The sequence below is a fragment of the Chiloscyllium punctatum genome, chromosome 19 (assembly GCF_047496795.1).
Source record: "Chiloscyllium punctatum isolate Juve2018m chromosome 19, sChiPun1.3, whole genome shotgun sequence".
Lineage (NCBI taxonomy): Eukaryota > Metazoa > Chordata > Chondrichthyes > Orectolobiformes > Hemiscylliidae > Chiloscyllium > Chiloscyllium punctatum.
Window position 1 is genome coordinate 86,538,567 of NC_092757.1, and position 13,564 is coordinate 86,552,130.

General features: G+C 44.3%; 1 protein-coding gene across 1 annotated transcript in view; it reads right to left on the bottom strand.

Annotated features, from left to right (window-relative positions):
* Positions 1–5,461: 5,461 nt before the first annotated feature.
* Positions 5,462–13,564, bottom strand: part of LOC140491571 (multidrug and toxin extrusion protein 1-like) — a 49,113-nt gene continuing 41,010 nt past the window's right edge. Inside the window, exons 14-19 of the mRNA XM_072589961.1 lie at positions 13,203–13,278; positions 13,038–13,107; positions 12,488–12,620; positions 11,855–11,949; positions 7,972–8,053; positions 5,462–5,855 (exon numbers count right to left, since the gene is read on the bottom strand). Of these exons, the coding sequence (XP_072446062.1) occupies positions 5,617–5,855; positions 7,972–8,053; positions 11,855–11,949; positions 12,488–12,620; positions 13,038–13,107; positions 13,203–13,278 (695 nt within the window). The 3' untranslated portion in view covers positions 5,462–5,616. The remainder of the gene's footprint in view (positions 5,856–7,971; positions 8,054–11,854; positions 11,950–12,487; positions 12,621–13,037; positions 13,108–13,202; positions 13,279–13,564) is intronic.

The following is a 13,564-nucleotide window of genomic DNA, read 5'->3' on the forward strand; positions in this document are numbered from 1 at the left end:
AGGGCTTGTCCATAGGGAATGGCTGTTTTAATATGTTTTGGGTGGAAGCTGGAGAAGTGTAGCATTGTGAGGTTGTCTGTGGGTTTGCGGTAGAGTGTGGTGCTGAGGTGTCCATCCTTGATGGAGAATAAGACAGATAGTCGAGAGTAGTCCATGGTGAGTTTGATGGTGGGATGAAACTTGTTGATGTCACTGTGTAGTTTTATCAGTGACTCCTCACCATGTGTCCAGAGGAAGAAAATGTCGTCCATGTACCTGGTATACAGTGTTGGTTGGAGATCCTGTATAGAGAAGAAGTCTTGTTCGAACCTATGCATAAAAATGTTGGCATCTCCGGGTGCAAATTTGGTCCCCATGGCTGTTCCATGTGCCAGAATGAAGAACTGATTGTCAAAGGTGAAGCCGTTGTGATCAAGGATAAAGTGGATGAGTTGTAGGATGGTGTTTGGAGATTGGCAGATTCTCACTTTTTAGATTAGAATCAATCTAAACATCATGGCATAGACAGAGAACACAGGGGGACAACACCTTCAACATATTCGAGGACAAAGTGAGGACTGTAGGTGCTGGAGATCAGAGCTAAAAATGTGTTGCTGGAAAAGCGCAGCAGGTCAGGCAGCATCCAAGGAGCAGGAGAATCGACATTTTGGGCATGAGCCCTTCTTCAGGAATGGGGAAAGTGTGTCCAGCAGGCTAAGATAAAAGGTAGGGAGGAGGGGCGTTGGAAATGCGATAGGTGGAAGGAGGTTAAGGTGAGGGTGATAGGCTGGAGTGGGGGTGGGGGTGAGGGCGGAGAGGTCAGGAAGAAGATTGCAGGTTAGGAAGGTGGTGCTGAGTTCGAGGGTTGGGACTGAGACAAGGTGGGGGGAGGGGAAATGAGGAAACTGAAGAAATCTGAGTTCATCCCTTGTGGTTGGAGGGTTCCTAGGCGGAAGATGAGGCGCTCTTCCTCCAACTGTCGTGTTGCTATGGTCTGGCGATGGAGAAGTCCAAGGGCCTGCATGTCCTTGGTGGAGTGGGAGGGGGAGTTGAAGTGTTGAGACACGGGGTGGTTGGGTTGGTTGGTGCGGGTTCCCAGAGGTGTTCTCTGAAATGCCTACTTGCGGAACGTTTCCATTCCAGACTGCATTCCAGCTACATCCTTCAGGATACAGTTGGTTTAATCAATGGCAGTACCAATAACTCTTGGCATTGAAACCTTCCACAAAATCATACAGAATCTATACACTGTGGAAACAGGCCCTTTGGCCCAACAAGTCCAGAATGACCCTCCGAATAGTAACCCACCCAGACCCATTCCCCTAACTAATGCACCTAACCTACACATCCCTGGACACTATGGGCAATCTAGCATGGCCAATCCACCTGACTGCACATCTTTGGACTGTGGAGGAAACCGGAGCACCCGGAGGAAACCCACACAGACACGGGGAGAATGTGTAAACTCCACACAGGCAATCACCCGAGGTGGGAATCGAAGCTGGGTCCCTGGCCCTGTGAGGCAGCAGTGAGACCACACTTTGTGGTCAATGGGAATCAGTGGGGTATTTCCTTGATTAGACTTCACCAGAAGTTTGGACATATCATGGGGTTAGAGATATTGCTAAATACTCCCAGGGACAGCACATCCACTGATCATATCCTCGCCTCTGTAGGATCTCTCCTCTGGTGGAACAAAACATTTCCAATGAGAGTGATCAATAAGTCAGGGATATTAACTCATTAGTATGAATAAATCAGGCTGCTTCTATCTAGCCCAATTGAACATTAAACATTACAGCGCAATGCGGGCCCTTTTGGTCTTTGATCTTGCACCGACCTGTGGAACCAATGTGAAGCCCATCTATCCTACACTTTTCCATTTTCATCCGGACGTTTATCCAGTTACCACTTAAATGCTCTCAAAGTTGACAAGTCTACTACCTTGCAGGCAGTGTGTTCCAAGCCCCTACTACTCTCTGAGTAAAGAAACTATCACTGACTTCTGTCCTATATCTATCACCCCTCAGTTTAAAGCAGTGTCCTCTTGTGTTAGCCATCACTATCCAAGGTAAAAAGGCTCTCACTGTTCACCCTATTGAACCCTCTGAGTAACTCATATGTCTCAAATTAGTCATCTCTAAACCTGCTCTATAGTGAAAGCAGCCTCAAGTCATAGAGTCATAGAGATGTAGAGCACAAAAACAGACTCTTCTGTCCAACCCGTCCATGCCGACCAGATATCCCAACCCAATCTAGTCCCACCTGCCAGCACCCGGCCCATATCCCGAAATGCTAGGTGATGCATTTTGGGAGAGCAAATATTAGCAGGACTTATGACAATAGACAATAGATGCAGGAGTAGGCCATTCAGCCCTTCGAGCCTGCACCGCCATTCAATATGATCATGGCTGATCATTCCCAATCAGTATCCTGTTCCAGCCTTATCTCCATAACCCTTGACTCCACTATCTTTAAGAGCTCTATCCAATTCTTTCTTAAATGAATCCAGAGACCTCCACTGCCCTCTGGGGCAGAGCATTCCACACAGCCACCACTCTCTGGGTGAAGTAGTTTCTCCTCATCTCTGTCCTAAATGGTCTACCCCGTATTTTTAAGTTGTGTCCTCTGGTTCGGCACTCCCCCATCAGCGGAAATATGTTTCCTCTTGCCAGAGTGTCCAATCCTTTCATAATCCTATACGTTTCAATCAGATCCCCTCTCAGTCTTCTAAACTCAAGGGTAAACAAGCCCAGTCGCTTCAGTCTTTCAGTGTAAGGCAATCCTGCCATTCCAGGAATTGACCTCGTGAACGTACGCTGCACTCCCTCAATAGCCAGAATGTCTTTCCTCAAATTTGGAGACCAGAACTGTACACAGTACTCCAGGTGTGGTCTCACCAGGGCCCTGTACAGCTGCAGAAGCACCTCTTTGCTTCTATACTCAATCCCTCTTGTTATGAAGGCCAGCATGCTATTAGCCGCCTTCACGACCTGCTGTACCTGCATGCTTGCCTTCATTGACTGGTGGACAAGAACACCCAGATCTCTCTGAACAGCCCCTTTACCTAATTTGATACCATTGAGGTAGTAATCTGCCTTCCTGTCCTTGCCACCAAAGTGGATAACCATACATTTATCCACATTAAACTGCATCTGCCATGCATCTGCCCACTCACCCAACTTGTCCAGGTCACCCTGTAATCTCCTAACATCCTCATCACATTTCACCCTACCACCCAGCTTTGTATCATCAGCAAATTTGCTAATGTTATTGCTGATACCATCTTCTATATCATTTACATATATTGTAAAAAGCTGCGGTCCCAGCACGGATCCCTGCGGTACCCCACTGGTCACTGCCTGCCATTCCGAAATGGAGCCGTTAATCACTACCCTTTGTTTCCTATTAGCCAACCAATTCTCTATCCAATCTAGTACTTTGCCCCCAATACCGTGCGCCCTAATTTTACTCACTAACCTCTTGTGTGGGACTTTATCAAAAGCTTTCTGAAAGTCCAGGTACACTACATCCACTGGATCTCCCTCGTCCATCTTCCGAGTTACATCCTCAAAAAATTCAAGAAGATTAGTCAAGCATGATTTCCCTTTCATAAATCCATGCTGACTCTGTCCTATCCTGTTACTATTAGCCAGATGTGCCGTAATTTCATCCTTTATAATAGACTCCAGCATCTTTCCCACCACTGAGGTCAGACTAACTGGTCTATAATTTCCTGCTTTCTCCCACCCACCCTTCTTAAAAGTGGCACAACATTAGCCGCCCTCCAATCCTCAGGAACCGACCCCGATTCTATTGAACTCTGGAAAATAATCACCAGCGCATCCACGATTTCCCGAGCCACCTCCTTCAGTACCCTGGGATGCAGGCCATCAGGTCCCGGAGACTTATCAACCTTCAGACCTAACAGTCTCTCCAACACCAAATCCTGGCAAATATAAATTCCCTTAAGTTCAGGTCCTTCAGCCACTGTTACCTCAGGGAGATTGCTTGTGTCTTCCCCAGTGAACACAGATCTGAAGTACCCATTTAATTCCTCTGCCATTTCTTTGTTCCCAGTAATATATTCCCCTGTTTCTGTCTTCAAGGGCCCAATTTTTGTCCTAACCATTTTTTGCCTTGGACATACCTAAAAAAGCTTTTGCTATCCTCCTTTATATTCTTGGCCAGTTTACCTTCGTACCTCATTTTTTCTCTGCGTATTTCCTTCTTACTAATCCTCTGTTGTTCTTTAAAAGCTTCCCAGTCCTCAGTTTTCCCACTTATCTTCGCTAAGTTATACTTTTTCTCTTTTAACTTTATATGTTTCTTTACTTCCCTCATCAGCCACGGCCACCCATGTCTCCTCCTGGGATCTTTCTTCCTTTTAGGAATGAACTGACCCTGCAACTTCTGCATTATACACAGAAATATCCGCCATTGTTCCTCCACGGTCTTCCCTGTTAAGGTATTGCACCATTGAACTTTGGCCAGTTGCTCCCTCATAGCTCCATATTTCCCTTTATTCAACTGAAATATTGTCACTTCCGATTGTACCCACTCCCTCTCAAATTGCAGATTGAAGCTTATTGTATTATGGTCACTACTTCCCAATGGCTCCTTCACTTCGAGGTCACTGACCAATTCTGGTTCGTTACACAATACCAGATCCAGAATCGCCTTATCCCTGGTCGGCTCCAGCACCAGCTGCTCTAAAAATCTATCTCTGAGGCACTCCACAAAGTCTCTTTCTTGAGGCCCGATACCATCCTGATTCTCCCAGTCTACCTGCATGTTAAAATCCCCCATAACAACTGTAGTAACATCTTTGCGACAAGCCAATTTCAGCTCCTGATTCAACTTACATCCGACATCCAGACTACTGTTTGGGGGCCTGTAGATGACTCCCATGAGGGTCTTTTTACCCTTAGTGTTTCGAAGCTCTATCCACACTGACTCTACATCCCCTGACTCTAGGTCCCCCCCGCGCAAGGGACTGAATATCCTCCCTTACCAACAAGGCCACCCCACCCCCTCTGCCCGTCAGTCTGTCCTTATGATAGCACTATATAGTAGTTTCGTTCATTGTCTGAGGTTAGATGATAGTTGATCATCAGCAGATCATTTCCTTGCTTGCTTTTGACCAGAAGCAATAAGGTTCATGGAGTCTGGGTTCAAGGCTGAAGGCATCTATTGCTACCTCTGAAATAATTCCACAGAGGCCGGTTTCCTATCCCAAAGTGGAGGCCCTGTCTGAACGGTAAATATATCAAAGGTTAGTGATGAAGGAGCCCAGAATAAGTGGTGTGTGTAACTGAGACTGCTCCTGTCTGGTCTCAGACATCCACACTGACCAATGGTGGCAGCTATTCTTGACTGGATTGGAAATGCTGTTTTGACCTTAAACCCGAACACTTTCCATCTGAGATTTCAACTGTTGATGAAATACTTGGAAATTGGTACATAGCTGTTTGTTGGTAATAATTCATTTTTATTGTTTATCTAGTAGTTGATTGGAGTTCATCAGTAAGAACACATTTTTGAGTGAACTTTGGCCTCATGTTGTCCTCTGGTCACACCTTCACTATTCCTGCTGCAGTGAGTAACCGTGATCTGCCTGGGGTTGTTCCCTGGGGTCTACATGTCCTTTGAGAGAGTGAAGTGTATCACCAGACCAATGGCCAGGATCAGGGGTCCTGAGAGGAAGGCTAGCCCACGGCGAATGATCAGTTGTTTCATGGACAGGATTTCTCCGGCTACAGTGACTCCAGTGTCCACAATGGAATCCTCATCCGTCACTTGGTGCTCCTTTACCTGTGGTTCCAATTGACAAACATCAGGAATCGGATTCACTGCTCTGTATCCTGTGTCCACATCTGTAAAGGAAAGTCACATTGAATCGTTGTGAGTACATGGTGACACCAGTGGATCGGATTGTTTTTAGGTGGGCTGGTGATCAGCCAATGATCTCCTCCATGACTCCCAGTCACCCACTGGGTCTTTGTATAGAAGACCAATTCTGTCAGGAATACAGTGGCCAATGTAACCCTGGACTCAGGTTTGGATTAATTCAACACAGATGCTCTGTATTCATTGTCTATTAAAGGTTTGTTGTACCATCCTCCTGGGCTTAAGGAGTTGTCACAATTCACCACCAAATAGTAGACTAACATGCACTGATGGATTTATGCATTGCCCCATCCGTTTAAAGGATTGTTACATGGGAATTAGGTTCATTTTGTTTCTGAGGAGCAAATATGTTTCCACATCTTTATGATCTGTTTCAATTTCTACTTGCAGTTGATAATGGTCCACAAGAATTCATAGAATCCCAACAGTACAGGGAAAGGCCATTCAGCCCATTGAGTCTGCACCAACCCTCCAAATAGCATTCCATCCTATCCATGCATACTGCAGGGGCAATTTATTATAGTCAGTCCAACTAACCTGCATCATTGGACTGTGGGAGGAAACCCACACACAGAATGTGGGAACTCCACACAGACAGTCACCCAAGGCTGGAATCAAACCCAGGTCTCTGGCGCTGTGCTAACCACTGAGCCACTGTGTCACCATTGAGTTAGACAAGTACTGGGAATTGTCAGAGCTGTTAACATGAAACCATGTGGTCACTCAGTCAGCAAGCTGACCAAAACTAGCAAAAGTTCAGCAACCAAATCATTAACCATCAAACATCACAGGTCAGTTTGAGCAACTAGTTGATCATACGTTTGAGCATTGTAATCAATACATTGACTGAATGATTTTTATTCATTCACAGGCTACAGACATCACTGGCCAGACCAGTATTTATTGTCTACCCCTAATTCCTTACAGCTGTGTGTAAGAGTGAACCACATTGTGATGGGTCTGGAGTCACATGTAGGCCAGACCAGGTAAGGACTGCAGGCCCCTTCCCTGAAGGACATTTGTAAACCTGATGGGTTTTTCAACAATGGCTTAATGTTTATCATTAGATTCTTAATTCCAGACATTTACTGAATTCAAATTCCACCATCCACCATGGTTGGATTCAAACCCAGGTCCCAGAACATTAGCTGGCTCTTGAGATTAATAGTTGGATGATGCTAGCTTGAGGACATCTCCTCCTGTCAAGAGTAAGAAGGAAATCAAACAGTTTTTAAAAAGGTGGAAATGTATTCGCTCCTTTGAATCAAATGAATCAATTGAATCAAGTTAAAATCTAATTAAATAAATTTGCACACAGCAGTCCCTTCAATAGCCTTTCACTCCCTTGTATACTGCGTCTACTTTCAACTTCCTGGGGACTATATAACTTTAGTCAAGTGGTTTTTAAGTTACTGTCTCCTGGTTGATCTCCATGAGGGCTTCAGGGAGTGAATCAGAATAGGGTGCTGAATTACAGCATCTGTGGCAGTGGGAATTTCGTCAACACCATTCAGTTTGATAGATGGGCTAGAATTGTTCTAGGGATACTCCCCTCCAGTTACAAAGATAGATTAGAGAGTTTGGTACTATTCTCAGAAAGAAGAACACTGAAAGGAGATCGGAAAGAAGCTTTGGTGAGAAACGAGAGATTTGGATCGAGCAGGTAGGGAGGAATTGTTCCTGCTTGTGAAAGGATTGAGAATGAGAGAGCACCGATTTAAAGTGATTTGTAATGCAGTAAATGAACAAAGTTGTTGCACACAAGTTGTTCAGGTTTGCAATGCACTGCCTGGAAGTGTGATAGCAACCATTTCAAATGGAGCCCCAAAGACAGCATTGGCTGAGTATTTGAATTAAATCAATGCATAAGGGAACAGGGAAAAGGCAGGATAATGGCACTCAGTAATAATGCTGGTTGAAGAGCGAGCATAGACACAATGGGCTGAATGGCTTCCTGCAGGTAAAGTTCTGCAATAAATTGTCATTTTGCATAATTTGATGAACATACACTATGAAAGCTTAGCGTGTAGTCATATTTGCTATTAAGCAGTGATTTAAAGACAGCACAACGTTCCTGTTTACCTGTTGAGATATCCCGCATTTGACCACTAGAGGCACTGTTTGAGGCATCCACATCTTGCACCACACCTGCATTAACCAGAGCCTTTCAACAAAGCACACAACAACATGACAACAGATGGATAGGTTGGAAATTAACTGATCACTAATAGTGCACTTAATCCACTCCAGAGACCTGGCATTTCAAGGAGAGAGGGCCCAGTGACCTGGTGAGCTGGAGGTTCGTGCTCAGCCACAAAGCAAAGGTACTTACCACGAACCTCAAAGAGCTCTGCCTAAGGAGATCTATCAAACTAGGAATCTGGCCATAACTGTGGCAGGAAATTCTATAAGTCAGGACTGGAGTCAAGAAAATGGCTTGGAGTGCAACAGAATTGATGCCATCAAGCCAGTAGAGAACACATTAAATTGATGAATTGACGCTCAGTGAATTAGGAACTGAAAACACATCAAATTGGTCACTGGGAAATACATGTATAAATGTATTATGATAAACTAAAGATAAACTGATGTTTAGAAAAAGAAATTATTATAAAAATGTGTGAAATTTGCTTTATCATTTTGGAAACTTTTGACATTCCACAAAGATAAAGTGAGCTTTTCATTAATTCTGATTCTTGTACATTGATGTAAACCCAGTTATACCTTATAATAGTTTTCAGGATTTCAAAACTAGTGACTAATGATGTTTGTTAAAGAACTCAAGAGGAGATAAAGGCCCAATGATATTATTGCATGTCTGTTCATCCAGGAAACCCTGCTAATATTCTGGGGACCTGGGTTCAAATCCAGGCATGGCAAATGGTGGAATTTGAACTCAATGTTAAAAAAGAAATTAGAATTAAGAATTTGCTGATTACTGTAAAATTATTGACAATTTAGGAAAGACTGATGTGGTTCATTAATGCCCTTCAGGGAAGGAAATTTGCCATCCTTACCTGGATAGGAAGGGCAAGATTCGTGAACCGTGGATGACAGGAGAAATTGTATACTGGATTAGTGGTGCTGGAAGAGCACAGCAGTTCAGGCAGCATCCAACGAGCAGCGAAATCTCGTTGGATGCTGCCTGAACTGCTGTGCTCTTCCAGCACCACTAATCCAGTATTTGATTTTCAGCATCTGCAGTCATTGTTTTTACCTAGGAGAAATTGTATGACTAGCCAAGAGGAAAACGGAAGCGTATGTAAGGTCCAGGCAGCTAAGAACAGAACGGGCCCTGGAGGAATATCGGAAGAGTAGGACAAGTCTTAAATGAGGAATCAAACAGGCTAAAAGGGGTCATGAAATAGCTTTTGCGAGCAGGATTAAGGAGAATCCCAAAGCATTTTATTCTTATATAAGAAGCAAGCGGGTAACTAGAGAAATGATTGGTCTACTTGAAGATAATGAAGGAAGGCTGTGTGTTGAACCTGAGAGAATGGGTGAGATTCTGAATGATTACTTTGCATCAGTGCTCACTGAGGAGAGGAACATGATGAATGTTGAGATTAGAGATAGAAGTTTGATTAATCTGGATCACGTTGGCATAAGTAGAGAAGATGTGTTGAGTAGGCTAGAGGTTATTAAGGTGGATAAATCCCCAGGACTGGATGGGATCTATCCCAGATTGCTGAGGGAGGCAAGAGAGGAAATAGTTAGGACACTGACAGATATTTTTGTGACATCCTTAAATACAGGTGAGGTGCCGGAGGACTGGAAGGTTGCTCATGTTGTCCCCCTGTACAAGAAAGTAGGGATATTCCACGTAACTACAGACCAGTGAGCCTGCCGTTGGTGGTGGGAAAGTTGCTGGAGAGGGTACTGAGGGATAGAATCTATTTATATTTAGAAAAGAATGGGCTTATCAGTGATAGGCAACATGGGTTTGTGAAGGGGAGATCATGCCTTACTAACTTAATAGAGTTCTTCGAGGAAGTGACCAAGTTGTTAGACCAGGCTGTTGATGTCATATATAGACTTTAGTAAGACATTTCATAAGGTTCCCCATTGTAGACTAATGGAGAAAGTGAAGTCACATGGTGTGCAGGGTGTTCTAGCTAGGTGGCTAAAGAACTGGTTGAGCAACAGGAGACAGAGAGTAGTCGTTAAAGGGAGTTTCTCAAAATGGAGAAAGGTGACCAGTGGTGTTCAACAGGGGTCAGTGTTGGGGCCACTGTTGTTTGTAATATACATAAATGATCTGGAAGAGGGCCCTGTTGGTATGATCAGCAAGTTTGCAGGTGACACAAAGATTGGTGGAGGTGCAGAAAGCATAAGGGACTGTCAGAGAATACAGGAGGATATAGATAGACTGGAGAGTTGGGCGGAAAAGTGGCAGATGGATTTAAATCCAGACAAATATGAGGTGATGCATTTAGGCAAGTCTAATTCTGGAACGAATGATACAATGATAGCCTTCTTCACTATCCTATCGACCTGCGACTCCACTTTCAAGGAGCTATGAACCTGCACTCCAAGGTCTCTTTGTTCAGCAACACTCCCCAGTACCTTTCCATTCAGTGTATAAGTCCTGCTAAGATTGGTCAAGAAGGCATATAGCATGCTCGCCTTCATTGGACGGAGTATTGAGTATAAGAGCTGGCAAGTCATGTTAATATTGTACAAGACATTGGTTCAGCTGCATTTAGAATATTGTGTACTGTTCTGGTTGCCACATTACCAAAAGGATGTGGACGGTTTGGAAAGGGTGCAGAGAAGGTTTACGAGGATGTTGCCTGGTATGGAAGGTGATAGCTATGAAGAGAGGTTGAGTAGCTTAGGTTTATTTTCACTAGAAAAAAGGAGATTGAGGTTTTACAAAATCATGAAGGGTATAGACAGGGTGGATGGAGACAAGCTTTTTCCCAGGGTGAAGGATTCAATAACCAGAGGTCATGCTTTCAAGGTGAGAGGTGGAAGTTTAAGGGGGATACACGCGGCAAGTACTTCACACAGAGGGTGATGGGCGTTCGGAACGCGTTGCCAGCAGAGGTGGTAGAGGCAGGTACGGTAGATTCATTTAAGATGCATCTGGACAGATGCATGAGTAGGTGGGGAGCAGAGGGATACAGATGCTTAGGAATTGACCAACAGGTTTAGACAGTATATTTGGATCGGCTCAAGCTTGGAGGGCCGAAGGGCCTGTTCCTGTGCTGTAAATTTTCTTTGTTCTTGGTACCTGGTCTGGCCAACATGTGACTCCAGACGCACAGCAATGGCCCCCAGAGATTGGCCAGTCAGGAGGCCGGAAGAACACAGCAAGCTTCCTTCAGAGATGGCCTAGTGAGCCACTCAGTTCAAAGGCAGCTCATGACAAGCAATAAATGTTGGCCAGCACCATCCATATCCAATTAGTGAACAAATTAAATCAAATTCATGAATGCAATTTATAGTATGTAGGTACCTCTGACTGGCAAGAACAGTTATGTAGTGATTGTAACAAGGTCAGCCAGGTGGACCTCATAGAATACGATTTCCCCAATTGGGTCAGTTAATCAGGGAGCCCTGGCTGACAGATATAAACAGGAGTGTCAGGGGCTCTGTTCACTCTGAGAGCTGACTCTGAGGGAGCTGGATCAGTGTCAAGGACCCTCCACATGTAAATAAAGGGGGACTTGGTGACGGGATACCAGCCTCTGTGCAGTTACTCCAGTTTGGACTGTTATGCTATTCTGCACGTGGTGTGGATTCTTGAGGTTTAAAAGGAGTAATCAGTAAAAGAAAAGTTTACACTATTCCATTTGGAGGGATAGTAACCCCTGCTGGCCAGATGAAGAATGACAACTGGAGATATGAGGAAGACGTACTGACTGTTTTGTCAAGTGGCTACAGAACACAACACGAAGAGTCAAAGGGGTAGGGAGAGAAGCAAAACAATTGCTGCAGTTCATCGTCTCTCTTTTCTTACCTCATCAGACGCTTTATTCCAGTTGATTCTGTAAATCAGTGTCAGAAAGAAAACTAACTGTAAAAGCACACAAATGAGCATTCCACACCAGAGACCTGCAAGATATCAAAGGTGCAGTGAGTATGGGGACAGCACCGACGGGTAAGTGTTCCTTCCACTCATATTTATGAAACCCTTCACCTTTATCGGATGACTGGTGTCAGCCTTCATGGCTTTATTTGACCACCTTTAGCCTCAGCACTGTGAGATCTGTGCCACGAGGGGTCCAGCCCATGGATTCCACTCCTAATCACAATCCACAACGTTGGAATTTTCATGTGTGGAATTTGGGCCAGGCCCTTATCTTAGCCCAGCTTGATGCTCACCTCTGGCCAATATTCCAATGTCAATGGTCACAGATGGAACTAGCCATGGGGGGATGGTACCCTAGCTAGTGGCACAGAGAGACATTGATCTCAAACTACACAGGGGCTGGTTAGACTCACATGACACCCCAATGAGGGAACAATCACAATGATATTGTCCTTCCAGTGATCCCAAAATGGAATGATATCCTCAGTACTTTACTGAGAGTGGGCAGAATCTGATCATTTCTGGTAAAGAACAAAGGGGAAAATCAAATGAAATTCGTACCAAACACACCAAGTTTTCCAGCAAACATCAGAGAGACTCCAATGGGAAACCCAATTAGATAGTAGCCAACTAGATTGCCGATAGCTCCTAGTTTTTGTTTTCCAGCTCCTCTTAACACTCCAGCACATACACCCTGCAAAATAGACATACAGAACATAATCACAGTGGTTATGTCGACTGTGCTGTGGTTTCTATAGGAGGGAAGCATCTGTGTTTCCTTTGTGCTAGGTATGACTCCAGCCAGCGGAGAGTTTTCTCCCTAATTCTCCTTATTTTCCCTCTAACTTAAGGAGAAATTGTTCAACTCAACAGCACCATGTGGTAGTAGGTTCCACATTGTTACCAGCCCTCCAGCTGAAGTGATTTCTCCCGAATCCCCTATTGGAGTTATTGGTGACCATCTTCTATTCATGGCTCGGAGTTTTGGCCCCGCCCAGAGGAAAGTCTTCCATAAACATACCTGATTCAATATGTTGGTAATCTGAAAAACCCCAATCAATTCACACCACTCCCCTCTTTGGTTATACCATTGAGACCCTGAAATACTCACCGAGATAGAATCAAACAGATGAAACGTAGCAGATAGTGGAATCACTTCTGCAACCAGCTGAACAATTTCTCTGGAAAATGAAAAGAGGGATGGCAAAGAGCATTCACACGAGTTGGTGAATATGTGTTGATGAATGTTTAGGTTTGAAGGTTTGTTTTTACTGACTTGTCACTGGTGAAGACATGACCCACCACTGTCCTTATTGCTCCAAGTATCATCGAATTTATCAAGGCGATACACGCTGTGGGGAAAAAGAAGTCTCGTTAGTAAAATCTATTTGAAACTCCAGATAATGTTTTAGAAGAAATTTGCCAGTCACCATTTCTGCCTTTTTCTCATTTCGAACCTCTCCATCTCCCCTCTACTTTTCCTGGTGTAACCTCTCTATCTGCATTCGGTTTGGTGGATACCTTACACTGCCCATTCCTCTCCTGAACTTGCTCTAATGGGTTTTTATTTGTTCTAAGGTTTTGTGACCTAGTAAGGCGGACTATTGTACCTCAAGCTTTATGTTCAAACTTCTTCCT